The following is a 15,728-nucleotide window of genomic DNA, read 5'->3' as shown; positions in this document are numbered from 1 at the left end:
TGTCACACACACACACTCTGCCTTGTGGTGCGCACACAACTGTGTCACACACATACACACTGCCTTGTGATGCGCACACACTCAACCTGTGTGTGTCTCACTCACACACTGCCTTGTGACGCACGCACACACACACACAAAACCATGTCACACACAGTGTGTCACACATACACACACTGCCTTGTGACACACACACACACAAGCATGTCACTGTGTGTGTGTGTGTCACACACACACACTCTGCCTTGTGGTGCGCACACAACTGTGTCACACACATACACACTGCCTTGTGATGCGCACACACTCAACCTGTGTGTGTGTCTCACTCACACACTGCCTTGTGACGCACGCACACACACATAAAACCATGTCACACACAGTGTGTCACACATACACACTGCCTTGTGACACACACACACACCTGTGTCACACATACACACACACTGCCTGGTGACACACACACACACAGACACACAGACACACAGACACACACACAAGCCAAGATGTGACGCAAGCACAGCACAGGCATGTGCACGCCGCTGTGTGACACGTGTGAACACACGTGCACCCACACACGCACACACACGTGGGGCACGCTGCCGCAGGTGCTTCTCCCTGGCTAGCAGGAGCCTTTATTGATGCGTGGCCCTGGACTCTCCCTGGCAGCGGCGGGCGCAGCCCTGGCGCTGCGTCCCCTCGCCCCATGGCGTCCTCCTGCCCCGCGGCCACCCCGCACCACCCACCCTCACAGGCATTGGAAGTCCCCGTGCCCCGCGCCGTGCCCCTGGCAGACCTGTGGCATGGCTGCAGCACGGGGAGGGGCCGAGCGAGGGCCCCGGACACCTTGTGTGGCGGTTGTCCGTCCTTCTGGGGCTCTTCTGGGGTTGCGCTGCCCACAGCTCCTGGTTTGAGTGATGTCTCTGACCCCTCCGCAGCGGTGCTGGCCCTTTGTTTCCTGATCCTCTGTCGGTCCCATGGGTGTGCGTGGCAGCAAGCCGCAGCAGTGAGCCTTCCTGGGCCCTGCCCAGAAGCTGCACCAGGAACGCTCTGTCGGGCCGTGAAACTCCCAGGAAAGCGTGAGTCCAGGTAGCAAGCAGTTCAGCCAGGGTGACCACCCTGTCCCATGCACAGGGCAGTTAGCACTCTTTCCTGCTTGTAATTCTTGACGTGGAGAGCAAAATTTACAAATGCCCAGGATGTATCTTGCTGAGGAGGCAGAACTCCCTCCTCTGCTGGCGTGCACAGTGCTAGTGCTGCTGATGGTGGCTCTTCTCACCCTGGGGGCCTGTGATGACAGTGGTGGTGATGGTGATCTTGTTCACAGTCAGCCCCCCTGCGCCGTAAGTATCGAGGTGTGCCTCTCGTTTGTACTCAGAGACTTGCTTGGTGGAGAGGAGTTCCCACACTGACACCCTCTGCTCCTGGAACTGGCCAAAAGTAATGTAGGAGCCCTCGGTCTGGAGGAGATCCACTATCTGCTGGGGAAGGGGAGCAAGGTGTTTTTCTTTGCTGTGTGCAGCAGTGGTGCTGATGGTGCTGACCAGTTCCTGAATGGGGAGGGTCCCCGCACGATACCACTCCAGAAGCTCCTGCCTTTTCTCCTCAGGGATGTACCTGGAGTGAAGCAGGTCCCACACGGAAACCTGCCTCCCCTGGAACTCATCTGCTGCCATCTCAACTGTCGCAGACCTCAGGGTCTCTTCCCAGGTCCCGTCCTCCTGCAGATGGGTGTGCTCAGCTTCTGCGATTGTCGTTCTCCCTGCCTTTGGACCACTCACATTAGCCGACTGCTCTGCTCTTGCTGCTTCTGCCTTGCTTACAATAGTGCTGACGACGGTTTTCACCTGCTCAAGGGTTAACACTCCTCCCTGGTACAGCTCCAGCAGCTCCTTTCTGTTCTCCTCGGGGATGTACTTGGAGTGGAGCAGGTCCCACACCGAGACCTTGTGGCCCTGAAACTCCCCTACCTCCATGTCGACGGTTGTGGTTTTCAAGGCTGTTTCCCATGGTTCTTCTTTGGGGGAATGAGCATCCTTGTCTCCTGCGGCTGTCCCCGTGTCCTTGCTGGAAGTGTTCACAGCAACTAGAAATTTCCTGCTGGTAGATTCTTTTTTTCTAATGACAGTGGTGACAACAGTTATCATCTGCTCCAGGGTTAATACCTTGCTTCTGTACAACTCCAGAAGCTCCTGCCTTTTCTCCTCAGGGATGTACCTGGAGTGAAGCAGGTCCCACACGGAAACCTGCCTCCCCTGGAACTCATCTGCTGCCATCTCAACTGTCGCAGACCTCAGGGTCTCTTCCCAGGTCCCGTCCTCCTGCAGATGGGTGTGCTCAGCTTCTGCGATTGTCGTTCTCCCTGCCTTTGGACCACTCACATTAGCCGACTGCTCTGCTCTTGCTGCTTCTGCCTTGCTTACAATAGTGCTGACGACGGTTTTCACCTGCTCAAGGGTTAACACTCCTCCCTGGTACAGCTCCAGCAGCTCCTTTCTGTTCTCCTCGGGGATGTACTTGGAGTGGAGCAGGTCCCACACCGAGACCTTGTGGCCCTGAAACTCCCCTACCTCCATGTCGACGGTTGTGGTTTTCAAGGCTGTTTCCCATGGTTCTTCTTTGGGGGAATGAGCATCCTTGTCTCCTGCGGCTGTCCCCGTGTCCTTGCTGGAAGTGTTCACAGCAACTAGAAATTTCCTGCTGGTAGATTCTTTTTTTCTAATGACAGTGGTGACAACAGTTATCATCTGCTCCAGGGTTAATACCTTGCTTCTGTACAACTCCAGAAGCTCCTGCCTTTTCTCCTCAGGGATGTACCTGGAGTGAAGCAGGTCCCACACGGAAACCTGCCTCCCCTGGAACTCATCTGCTGCCATCTCAACTGTCGCAGACCTCAGGGTCTCTTCCCAGGTCCCGTCCTCCTGCAGATGGGTGTGCTCAGCTTCTGCGATTGTCGTTCTCCCTGCCTTTGGACCACTCACATTAGCCGACTGCTCTGCTCTTGCTGCTTCTGCCTTGCTTACAATAGTGCTGACGACGGTTTTCACCTGCTCAAGGGTTAACACTCCTCCCTGGTACAGCTCCAGCAGCTCCTTTCTGTTCTCCTCGGGGATGTACTTGGAGTGGAGCAGGTCCCACACCGAGACCTTGTGGCCCTGAAACTCCCCTACCTCCATGTCGACGGTTGTGGTTTTCAAGGCTGTTTCCCATGGTTCTTCTTTGGGGGAATGAGCATCCTTGTCTCCTGCGGCTGTCCCCGTGTCCTTGCTGGAAGTGTTCACAGCAACTAGAAATTTCCTGCTGGTAGATTCTTTTTTTCTAATGACAGTGGTGACAACAGTTATCATCTGCTCCAGGGTTAATACCTTGCTTCTGTACAACTCCAGAAGCTCCTGCCTTTTCTCCTCAGGGATGTACCTGGAGTGAAGCAGGTCCCACACGGAAACCTGCCTCCCCTGGAACTCATCTGCTGCCATCTCAACTGTCGCAGACCTCAGGGTCTCTTCCCAGGTCCCGTCCTCCTGCAGATGGGTGTGCTCAGCTTCTGCGATTGTCGTTCTCCCTGCCTTTGGACCACTCACATTAGCCGACTGCTCTGCTCTTGCTGCTTCTGCCTTGCTTACAATAGTGCTGACGACGGTTTTCACCTGCTCAAGGGTTAACACTCCTCCCTGGTACAGCTCCAGCAGCTCCTTTCTGTTCTCCTCGGGGATGTACTTGGAGTGGAGCAGGTCCCACACCGAGACCTTGTGGCCCTGAAACTCCCCTACCTCCATGTCGACGGTTGTGGTTTTCAAGGCTGTTTCCCATGGTTCTTCTTTGGGGGAATGAGCATCCTTGTCTCCTGCGGCTGTCCCTGTGTCCTTGCTGGAAGTGTTCACAGCAACTAGAAATTTCCTGCTGGTAGATTCTTTTTTTCTAATGACAGTGGTGACAACAGTTATCATCTGCTCCAGGGTTAATACCTTGCTTCTATACAACTCCAGAAGCTCCTGCCTTTTCTCCTCAGGGATGTACCTGGAGTGAAGCAGGTCCCACACGGAAACCTGCCTCCCCTGGAACTCGCCAGCTGGCACATCAATGGTGGTAGACTTTAAGATGTTATCGAGTTCTGCATCTTCTGTTGAAAAAACATCTCCATTTTCCTGTGCCCTTATTGCTTCCTTGTGTGGGCTTCTAGCACTTGCCATGAGTGCAGTATTTGCCGCTTCTGTTTTGTTTACGGTGGTGCTGACCGCAGTAACCACCTGCTCTGTTGTCAGTATCCCTGCTCTATACAGCTCCAGCAGTTCCTGTCGCTTCCCTTGAGGGATGTATTTGGAAAAGAGCAGATCCAACAAGGGGACATGTTTCCCCTTGAACTCACCAGCAGTTACATAGATGGTTGCAGACTTTAAGGACTTTTTCAACTGTTGCTCCTGAGAGTGCATGTTCTGAGCCAGCTGTGATTCTTCTACCTTGTTGCTGGGTGTTGCTGTGGAAGAACTCAGATCCCTGTTTTCCATTTCTGCCCTGGTGATGATTGTGGTGAGGATGGTGATGATCTCTGGGATTGTCACTGTCCCTGCCTTGTACTTCCTGAGGAGCTCCTCTCTCCTGTGGTCTGGGATGTAGCGAGAGAAGAGGAGCTCCCACACGGTGACGCTCTGGCCCTCAAAGAGACCCACGCTGACGGTGGTGCGGGCGGCCTGCAGGGCTTTCCGGGCGTCCTTGTTCAGCTGGTAGAGCACTGAGCCCTTGTCCATCATGTGAAGCATGAGAAGCCCCGTGTCTGGATCAGGGATGCAGCGATGGAGGAGCTGTGTATAAGTGAGGTTCTCATGTGTGTTGGGGTCGAAGCAACTTCTTCTTTGATTCTTGGGGTTAGAAAGAAACTGGCACATCTCCTGGTCAAAGTAGCCGCACTGGTAGGCCACCTCCACGGGGATGCGGTGACTGTGCACGGGATCAATGATACCGCCGGTGGCGATCTGGGCCTCAAGCAGGCGGATTGCATGCTCTTTCACTATGAACTCTTTCTTCATAGCCTGGAAGAGGGAGATCTTGTGTCCTGTATACGGCTCCGTGTACCCTGTCACGGCTCCCTCTGCCGACAGGAGTTTCTCGTAAAAATCTCTGCCTATGAGTCCAGCAGTCAGTGCCTCTTTCACCGACAACTTCTTGTTCCTCACCGGGTCGGTGAGGAACCCTGAAGCAGCCTGCGCTTCTAGCAGCACCAGGGCCGTGCCTGGCGTCAGGATTGCCCTCATCATGGCATCATAGATGCTCATCTTCTTATTCATTGCCTGGATGAAGACTCCAGCTATGAAGTTACTCCCGCCCCAACCCATCTCCTTGTGTCCACTTGCAACCATGTCGCTTCCCATGTTGTTTATCTTGTTGTTCTGTGGGTGTCCACTCATGTTCTGCATTGTCTCTGGGAAATGCTTCTGTTACTGTGGGGGCAGTGTGCTTGTCTGCGAGGAGAGAGAAACAAAAGATGTGGTAAAACACAGGTATTTCTGCAGTTTTTATGGTGTGTGTGAAGAAAAGCTTCTCCCTAGATGTGGTAGCGGGAGTTCAGAGAGAAGCCAGGAGTGGGGTCTGGGGCATTGCTGCTGTCCACCTCTCTCAGCAGGAATTTTAGGGCCAAGAGTGCCCCATATCCAGCCCCACTTGATCAGCAAATGGGGGCTTTTTGGAAGCAGCAGTTACAGCCTGGCAGGTGTGTTTGCTCCCTGTGTGGCATGCTGCGCACCTCCCAGCTGCAGAGGCCAGCTCTACGTGTTTCTGCATAGCTACATATTCTCTGCGCAGAAAAGCTGCAGTGTCACGACTGGAAGGCTTGGTGCCTGTCCCCAAAAGCTCCTGCTGTCAGAGCAGGAGAACAGAGTGATGGTTGTGCTGTGAAGGGGGAGCAGACAAGGGGATCAGCATCAACCAGCCCCTCACAGGCACTTGCAGGCAGAGAGATTTGAGGGCCATGTCACAGAATTACAGGTCTAGTGAGAGACATTTACTCCACAAAGAAGCATCAGCATCAACAACATGGATAATCTGGCCCCACTCTGAGCAGCCCTTCAAGGAGTTGCTTGGTCTCCCAGGGGCTGACACTGCCTCGAAGCTCTGACTTGCAAGATCTTCCTCTTGTGTTCCTGAATGACACAACACACTGCTTGCTTTTGGGCTGGTGCCACAGGCTGTCAGCAGGGAACTTGGCCACTGCTTGTCTCCCTGTCCCCTCAGTACTGGCTCCTGTGCTGCTCTGGGGTCAGCAGACTTAACTGGTGGCCATTTGACAAGTGCAGATCTTGCCAGGAAACAGCACTGTGCTACGTGATCCCACACCACACTGGCATGAGACAGGCCATGGGAATTGTCTTAATGGCAGATGAGATTCACTTGCAGCAATGGATCAGAGCTGACAGAGATCTTCTCAAGGCTGTGCCTCTGCTGCAGATGAAATATGCCTGGGTCTCTGCTTGCTCTGGAGGCTGTTGGGTTGGCACAGCCCCCAATCCCCATTCTGTTACACCCTCCTGTCCTTCAAAACAGGGGATTGCCTCCTCTGGCCCGTTGGCGTCCGTCTCTGGCCCATACTAACATCTGAACTGTGTATGGGGATTTTCTGGGAGATAGATGGTTGGTCCAGGCCAAAAGCCATCCCAGGGACCATTCTGACCAGTTCCAGTGCCTGGGGACAAGGGCAGGGTCAATGTGAGTGTTTGTCCAGCTGGGTGCACTGTCTGCTGCAGGGCTGCGGTGCTCTCTGCAGATATTTAGGGAAAGTGCTCTAGAAACAGGATGGGTAGAGAGTGATCCTGCCTCTGGCCAAACCCTCTGGCATGCGGCACTCTGGACTTCCTGGGCTGGGTTTGCCTCTGGACCGTGGTCTTAACAGCCACCACAGACTGTCCTCCAAGGATCTGTTCAGTAATGTCTGTGAACCCAGCTTTGGTGTTGGCCTCTACAACATCCCGTGGCAGCAAGGCCCATGATTTAATCACACATTGTGGGCAAAGTATTTTCACAGCGAGCTCCTAGTGCCTATGCTGTGGGAGGTAGTGAATGATCATTCTCCATTTTAAACTAATTGTTAGTGTAGTTAAAATGATAGATGAAAATATAAATCTCTAGAAACTACAGAGTAACAATGGCCTAAGAGCAAGTATCTCAGGGACCTTGCTATGAGTGGCTGCTTGCAGCTGGTCTCTCACATTTACATTGGCACTTTGTAATTAGTGCGGCCAGTTTTTGGTCAATCCAACAAGTGCCCTTGCCCATAAAAATGCAGCGCCCTTAGCCAAGATGACAATTTTACTGTCTGAAATGCTTTTGGAGGAAATCAGCTATGCTCTCAAGCAGACATGAGAGCAGCCATATAGAGTCAGACCAAAGGTCTGGGTAGGCCACGCTGTCTTGTTTCCATCTTTAGCTGTAAGTGGACAACAGGGGAAGGATGAAGAACAGGGAAACATACATAGTATTTCCCCTGTTTCTATGTCAACCTCCAACTATTTTCAGCTCAGTAGATTTCATGGGCTGGACACATTTTGCATCTATTTAGTAATCCTGGAGGGGTCTCTCCTATGCAGTCACCTAGTCTCTTCTAGAACCCTTTTAAACCTTCAGCATCCACAATATCTCATGGTGATGAGCCCACAATCTTGTCAAAATAGCAAAAACAAAAACTCAAAACATTTCTTTGGGAACACCCATCTCCCATAGAACTACAATGACTGACATTAATGATATGTTTAACTCATTAATTAACAGGGTTACAGATTAATTTTCTGATTGTTTACCTAACTGGTCTAAAAGTCTCTGAGTCATTGCTTTTGATCCATTTAAATATTGGACTGATGCTAGTGTAGATGGATCATTGTGTGGGGAGAGGTGCGTGCAGCAGTTACAGATCAGCCCCTGCCTCATTGGACTCACTGGCAGCTCCAGGCTCTTTTCTGGCCAGTGGCTCTGGTCCATCTTGTGGCTTTAACCCTGGAGAACAGTTTCTGTTCCCTCCTCTACCTGTCTCCACTGATGCAGTTGAAGCCTCCTGCGGAGGCGATGGGGTGATTGTGCCATCTAAGCTGGTGCACTCGTGTCCAGAGCAAAGCAAAGTGCTGCGTTACACCCTGGAGCAGGTGACACATATGTAGGACACGCATGTCGTGTCAACACCCTGTGCTGGAAAGACGTTGCACAACTGCAGGTTATCATTAGCTGGTCTCTAATCAGGACTCCTGATGCTGGGGCTTGGCAGCACACGCAGCTCCCAGGGCAGGGCTGGCTGAGGTCCTTTCATGCTGTCACAGCAGCCCAGCCTGAAAGGCCGCAGTGGAAGCGGTTTTCCAGCTGGGCTGTGAGCAGGGGTGACCTGGTGGTGCTGTGGTCCTGAGCCCTGCCCTGTGCCCCGGGGAGCGAAATCGTTTCAGCACAGCCCTCTGTGGCTTGGTGCCTGCCTTGCAGCTCCCTGTCACCAGGCTCCAGAGCTGAGACCCACTGTGCAGATCAGCAGCCTCCTGTCTCAGGCTGCCTGCAGGCTCCAGCAGATCCCACAGCTCCAGTTACTTCCCTCCCATATGCCAATGTCCTAATCTTCTCAGCTAAAGTTTTCAGGACACAAAGCACACCTCATGGAGCAGTGGCTCCATCCAGCCCCAGAGCTGGTCTGTCAGTCACCTCAGACCATCTGAGAAATGACAAAGTTGTGCCTGCAGACCCCCTGCTCCACAGTCCCCTGGACCTCAGCAGCTGCCTTCCTAACACTAGGTTTTAGGGTAAAACTGGCAGGAAAGGTTCCTGCATCCCCTGCAGGCCCCTGGTAGCTGCACAGACAGTGCCATGCCATAGCGCTGCTGGGCTGTGCTGAGTCCCTGGTGGCCTCAGTGCCACTCTGGGCAGGCTCTGTCCTACCTGCTGGTGGTTGGCTCCCTGGCAGACTCTGGTCCTCCTCCTCCTGCCGCCTCTCCGCCAGGATAAGTGGCTGGGGCAGGTGCTCAATTTAAATCCTTCCCTTCCCCACCCCTGGGGATGACACACTGGCCCTGCCCTGTGCCATGAGCCCAGCCGAAATGCAGATATCTGCCCGCCCCAGCTGTGCCTGCAGCCCCTGCCCGGGAGTGACCAGCCCAGCCAGCTGGTGAGGCAGGGCCTGGGGACTCTGGGCACAGTGACTGGCCCCAGGTGCAAGCTGCAGGGCCTTTCTCTTGCTGATGCTTTGGTGAGTGATGGCTGAGGAGTGTGCAGGAGCATTGCACGGCTTCTAGACTCCTCTGTCCATCATCTTCTGGCAGTTGTCCACCCTGGCTGCATGTGGACGGCCTTGCCCTTGGCCCCCAGCTGCCTCCTGTGCTGCCCATCCTGCGCTGGCTGGCAGAGCCACCCTTCCCCATCTCCTTCACCTCACACCACTGTGCAGGATCGCTGCCGAGGCCCTGCGCCCAGCCTGGTGCCCCATAGGGCGACCTCGCTCTATGCTGCCCATGCTGCTCTCACCCTCAGGCTGTGTTAGCTGCCCTGTCCATGCTGTCTGGCCAGGACAGAGACTAAGCCTGCCTCCTCTTGGGAGGAACTGTCTCCTTGCTGCAACCATGGCTGGGACCGGGACGCTTTGCTTGGCTGCAGGCCTTGTTCACAGGAGGTGGGTGGTTTGTGTCGCTGGCTGAAGTGGCCCCAGGATGGGAACATTTTCTGCTCCAGATCAGCAGGGCAAACCAGCCCAGTGCCCCTGGCCAGCACCTGCATGAGAGCTCTGGGGGCTGGTAGACAACTTGCTTGCAGAAGGCTTGCGTGGGCTGGCCAGCTGGATGAGGCAGGCTTGTGGCTTTGGCCAGGTTTGGACTGAGGGGCTGATGAACGGTCTCATGTTTGGGTCCACTTCTGTACCTGGGTAGGACAGACCACATCCCATGAGACCACAGCTACAGCTCTGGTGAACAGGGCTTGCCCAGCTTCTGCTTCCAGCACAAAGGTGGGTTTGGTTGGATCATTTTGGTGTGTAATGGTTTGTGTGGCTGTATGTGTGCTTGGGGGGTGCCCATGTCTGTGGCTGTGTGCATGTGTGACTGCATATGTGCTCATGTGACCCTGCAAATGTGACTGGCCATGCCTCTGCATGTGTGTGTGTGTGTGTGACTGCATGGGCACTTGTGTGACTCTGTGTACGTGAGACTCCATGTGTCTCTGTGTGTGTGTGTGCCCATGTGGATGTGTGTGTGCATGTGAGAAATTGCACATATGTTTGTGTTGAGCCTGCTTGTGCAGCTGTGCGTTTGAGGGTGCGTGAGACTGTGTGCGCTGGTGTGACCCTGTGTGGGTGTGCATGACTTGGTGTCCCTGTGTGGAGGAGGTTGCTGCCTGCCCCTGCCCTTCCTTCCCTGGGTGTCCTGCTTTGGGTGCACATTCCTGCCTGTGTGGGTGCTTGCCAGACTGGATGATCAGCACACGGAGGCACTGACTCACTAAGGCTGGTTCGGCCCTGGAAAAGACTCCCAGGCAGCCGGTCCCTCTGTTCACAGAGGTAAAGGTGGGCACACAACCCATTTCCATCGTCTTCCCTCCCTCCTCATAAGTCCTTCCTCACCTGACACTGATTTTTAGCCCGCATTATGTGGGTTAGGGTTACAGACACCACAAATTTGCTGCTAATTGCACTTCACTGTGAGATAAGGTTCAGCTATTCCGGCCAGACTACAGCGAGAGCTTCATTTTGGGCTGCATGGTTGGCAGGCACTGGGTGTGAGGGGGTGCAAAGGGTACCTGGCCTGTGCCAGGCAAGAGGATCCCATCTGTCTCCTCTCAAAGCCTGTTTTGTGCAGGACAGATCCCACGCACAGGCCTGACCCGATGGACACCAGCTAGGTGGCATTAAGCTGCTCTGTGCTGGTCCCCTCCTGCTCCTCAGGCACCACACATCACTGATCACAGCCAAACAGAACTCTCCTCTGAGCTGTCCTGGTGACGCTGGACCACTATTTGGAGCTGGCCCAGCTAGTTTAGACACCTCTGAAGTGACGGCAGTTGCCTATTTCCTTTGGTGCATTACTTTGCATTTGTCGAAACAGAGGCTGTGATTTATCTCCCCACAGTGGATGCCTCCTGCTGAGCTGGAGCCCAAGCTCCCGTTATAGCCATGGAGAGCACATCACGACATTCGGTAGAGTTCACAGCACAACTCTTCATACCACTTGCATCTGTCTGCTGTAGGATGTGTCCACAAAGCACCGCTGTCTCTATGGACCTGCTTGCCCTCGGCTGCACAGTGCAGCCAAGGTGACCTCCGTGGCAGACAAACATCTACAGTGAATCAGCCCTAAACGTCACCGCACGTGAAGGTCTCTAAACAGCCACACCTTCCTCACAGGCGCCAATGGGCTTAAATGGTGTTGTATCATGTGGAAATGCTGGTGTCTCACCTCGAGCCCATTCCCAGGTTGTCCAGTCACATACAGAGAACACATGTCCCTTTTGCGGATGAGGACTGTTTTTTATTCTACTCTTTGCTTCCTACCTCCAAGACTGTTTCTGAGACCTGAAAAAACTTCTTTTCATTCCAGAAGCAACTTAGTTCTTTCAAGACCTTTTCTGAGGCACTGTTAAAAGCTTTGTGGAGACAGATGGGAGCTAAGCTCTGCTGTACCCACTACTGCGGTGGTTGCCCCAGAGAGGCATTTCCCCAGGGAACAGGATGTTGCTGTGTGTGAGCTCTACTGGAGCCCTCTTCCTGAGCCCCTGTGCCTGGAGCTCCTGGAGCTGCTGAGGGAGCTGATCGTTCATCCATCGGAATGGGATGAGCCGGCCCTCCGCAGTCCTGAACTTATCTGCCTCTGTTCCACCTCCTTGAGAGCGGACGAGACCTGTGGAGGGCTGTGCCGTGGATGTGGCCTGCCAGTGCACGAGGAACACAGGGGCCCACGAGTTTGTCTCCAGGCAGGTGGCTGTTCCCAGGCCCGAGCTTCAGCCCACCTGTGTCCTGTGGGCCCTTCAGTGCCTGCAGGCCTTCCTGAGGAAATGGGAGTCCTGCAGAGAATGCACCAAGCTGCTTGGCTTTGTACATGCTGATCCCTATAACACAGAGCTGAAACCTGGTTACTTCTGGATGGGGCTGCGTGAGCTCTGTGTGCCAGACCAAGGACAGTCCTTGGTCCTGTCTAGCTCACTCGCTGCTTTGGCCACTGCTGCCAGACACACAGGTCGCATATCTCCTGGACCTTGTCTTTATCTCTGTGGCTTGAGCTCAAATCCCCTTAGCCCCATTCCCAAAGTCTTCATGTGCTGGTGCGTTAAAGGCACTGGGCCATGTACCTAGCCAGACAGAGCCTAGGTGGAATACTGTACAGCCAGTGCTGGGTGTGTGCGACTGTGCTGTCTGCAGCCCTGCCTCTACCCCTTCCCTTTGCTCTGGGACCCATAAATAGGCTCGAGACTTAAAGGAGGGCTCTTGTCTCTCTGTCTGGAGCCTGGGAGCATCATGAGCTTGCTGCCATAACTGCTACACTGTGCTATTTAAGTCCCACTTTCTCTTGCCTGGTGACATTAATACCAGTTCCTCATTCTCTTAGCCCTAGAAGGCACCAGCCCAGCTCTGACACTTGCCTTTAACAGCTGCACTTATTACTGCTAACTGAGAAGCCTCACAAGGAAACCACAGGGTTGTTCTTAAAAATGGAGACTTGACTTGGAGACAAAAGAACAATGAAAAGTAAACTGGATGTCAATTTTCAGTCCCTCAAGGAAGCTGTTCCTTAGGCGTGTTCACAGTCTGCACATCTGGAGACATCTCAAAGATGACATCTTTCAGAGCTCCCACCAACCCTGCTGCTTCAGGTCCATCAGGAGCCAAGAGGAGGGTGGCATGGGCCTTCTTCTTTAAAGCTACCAGGTATGTTTCCAGCCCCCTTGCTCAACCACTTTAGGGACCCCTGCATGCTATATGCTTGCTATAGCTGCCCTGTCTATGAGAGTACTAGAGAAATGCCTACAAGTTATTTGGAAACCAGTGTCCCTGCTGAGTAATGAGAGATCCTGCAATGCCATCTTCTTTCTCTGGAAAGTAGGAATATTGACTTCTCCCTTTGCTTCCAGCCTGGGGAGTTAAATGGACTGCAGACACTCTGGCTTCCCAGACAGCTTGATTAGCAGCACAAACCTTCCCAGGGCCTCATGGTGCTTGTCACTTACACCTTACAAACCCATTATCTAGCCAGCATTTCTGGCCATACCACACTGTGTACTCAGGTTTTGGGTTCCTTGGAGACACCACCTCCTTATTAACTGACTTCACAACTAGCTACCTCACTTCACCCTCTGGTCAGATGGAGGGGATCAGGCTAACAGATACGTTAGCTACTTTGGGACTAGGAGGAGCAGGACTGCATCAGCTGTGGTTCAAAGGGGGATCTCCCCTGAGCAGGGGGAGTCTTCAAAGACCTGAGTCTACCGCTGCGGGAATGCCTCTGTGCATGGCAGGGTTTGTGGCATCCTGCATCAAGGGGAAAGGAGAACAGTGAGAGCAGCAGCATCTGGGAAGATCACCCGTATCAGGTCAGGATCCATACCTGTGTGCTCACCTACATCCAGCAGTATCTGCTCAGCCTCAAAGTTGCCCAGGGTTGAAAGGGCAGATGGGCTTTACCCTAAAAAGAGAAGTAAAGAAAACTCAGGAGGGCATGCAGAGCTCAGGAGTGTCTGAAACACAAGTACATGCTGCCTCCACCTCACTAGGCACCCCTAAGCCCATGAAGAGTGAAAACAACCCAGACCCATCCAGCGCTCTGGTCCGCCCTGTGCAGCACCTCCGCAGCACTCCATGACTCACCATCCAGCCATGCGGCTTCCTGGGGAAGCCTGGTTTGGAGACACCTGGGCTTGGGCATTGGCAGCCTGGTGGCCTGGCCTCACCTGCCGGAAGGTGTAGGTGTCCTAGGCTGTAGCAGCCATGAACCACATCAGAGAGCTGGGAGATGGCTTTCTCAAGAATGCCTCGGCACTGTGTTTGGGAGCGTTGTTTTCCTTAGGCTTTTAATTTTGAAAGCCTCCTCTGCCAGAAGCCAGGTGCTGACATGACTTCCTTCTAGCAGGTCTAAGGAGCATCAGTCCTTGGAGCCATGCTGCTGCGTCCCCGGGATGCTGCAAGGCGAAGATAACATTAACAGGAGAAAACCCCGCAGCACCTAGTGTCCTGCTGTCTTGTGTGACCCGCTGTGTGGAGCTCATGCACTGGGATTCCTCCCAGTGGAGCAGTCTGCTTGTGCCAGGGAAGTGTGGAGCTGCTGATGCGCCCAGTCTGGGTGCTGGTGCTCTGCTGGTGCAGAGCTGATTCGGGACCTAAAGACCTGTGTGAGCTGGTGCTGTTGGACCAAAGGAGGAACTTCACCTTGATTGCAGGTACCTTGCACCTGCCGCACCTGCTCCACCCTGTTCGCTCCCAGTTGAGGCAAGCAATGCTGTGTGCTTTTTAAGGAAAGAATAACAAAAATGTCCTCTAAAAAACTGCTGTGAACCAACCAAGCCCAGCACTTAAGGGATTGGCACAAGCAAGGAGCTGTGGACAAAGAGAAAAGACAAAAATCCTTTTTCTTCTGGCTTTGAGAAGTGCAATTGCATAACACTGAGCTCTGTGGGAAAGCGACTCTCATGCATCTTCTCCCCAAACACGTGATTCCCAGTAAACAGGGATCAGTGAGAGTTTCGCTGGTGCTTCAGGCCACCTGGCCTCAGGCAGGGGCGAGGAGCAGCAATGAGCCAGGAGGGGCTGGGGTGGTGCCAGAGTTGTCCTATGACAACCATAACTTCCTGCCGCCCTTTCCAGAGAACTTGCTTGTATTTTGCCTCCCCAGCTCCCTGGCGGAGGAGTCTCCCTCCGCAGCTCCTGGGAACCGCTGGCAGGGGGAAGGATACATGCAGATGAATTGGGCCAGGTCTCCCCACCCACACTTCTGCTGTCCTCCTAGGGCACATCTAGAGACACAGTGCTCTGCTTCTGCAGCCTCCTGCCCCTGCTGGGGCTGTGGGGCAGCTCAGCACCCCACAGCCCATGCAGAGCAGTGCCCAGGTTGTTCAGGACATCAAGTCCTGCAGAGCTGACCTCTGGACGCCACTGGGATATGTACAGCTGGATGTAGCTTGGTGGGGTCAGCCCCTCCGTCCCTGCTCCCAGCTGGCTGACGAGGCAGCTCTGCTGCCCTTCTCCGAGAGCCAGACAAACCACCATCCGCCTCCTGCTCCTGGGATGCAGCTGATGAACAGCAGTCATCAGCAAAATGGCCTGCAGAGAGCAACAGGGAAAACTGCTCCAAAGATCATCGCCACAAGCAGCCCCGTGCAGGGAGCTCTGCCAGACCCAGTACAGCGGACATGGGGACCTATGTCTAGTACTGGCCCATTCTGCAGTGTAGGGTTTTCAGGAAAACGGGACAGTTGAGTCAGCCCAAAGGGCCCACACACTGTGGTCTCAGATCATCTTAAGCACCCTCTGGGATGCCCACAGGCTGACTCTTCCTCTTCACACCCCTTTAGGGGGAATCACAATGGGGTCCTGAGTGTGGCAGCAAGGGCTGTCAGGGCTGTCGCTGAGCTGGTGCTTTGATGAACATCTGTCCCTGGAGTATTACTGTGCTCTGGCTCTGGGCTGGCTGAGCCTCTGCACCCTCTCTGCTGCCGCGTGTGCCAACCGCCCCCGCTGCACAGCGGGATCCCTGCCACTGCCACTTGCCAGGAGACTGCACCACACACAGCCATGTGCTGCCAAG

The 15,728-nt window shown here is 54.1% G+C and overlaps 1 protein-coding gene across 1 annotated transcript; it reads right to left on the bottom strand.

Moving 5' to 3' along the window:
* Window positions 1-870: 870 nt before the first annotated feature.
* On the bottom strand, window positions 871-5,408 carry LOC104142022 (epiplakin-like). Its single transcript, XM_068933776.1, has one exon. The coding sequence runs from the start codon at window positions 5,406-5,408 to the stop codon at window positions 1,248-1,250; it is 4,161 nt and encodes a 1,386-aa protein (XP_068789877.1). The 3' UTR covers window positions 871-1,247.
* Window positions 5,409-15,728: the final 10,320 nt, after the last annotated feature.

This window comes from Struthio camelus, chromosome 2 (genome assembly GCF_040807025.1).
Source record: "Struthio camelus isolate bStrCam1 chromosome 2, bStrCam1.hap1, whole genome shotgun sequence".
In the NCBI taxonomy this organism is placed as follows: Eukaryota; Metazoa; Chordata; class Aves; order Struthioniformes; family Struthionidae; genus Struthio; species Struthio camelus.
The sequence above is the reverse complement of the archived record's forward strand: the minus strand, read 5'-3'. Positions and strand labels throughout refer to the sequence as shown.

Excerpts from the sequence above, each read along its gene's own strand:
- LOC104142022 (XM_068933776.1), bottom strand. The coding sequence starts at position 5,408 with ATGCAGAACATGAGTGGACACCCACAGAACAACAAGATAAACAACATG.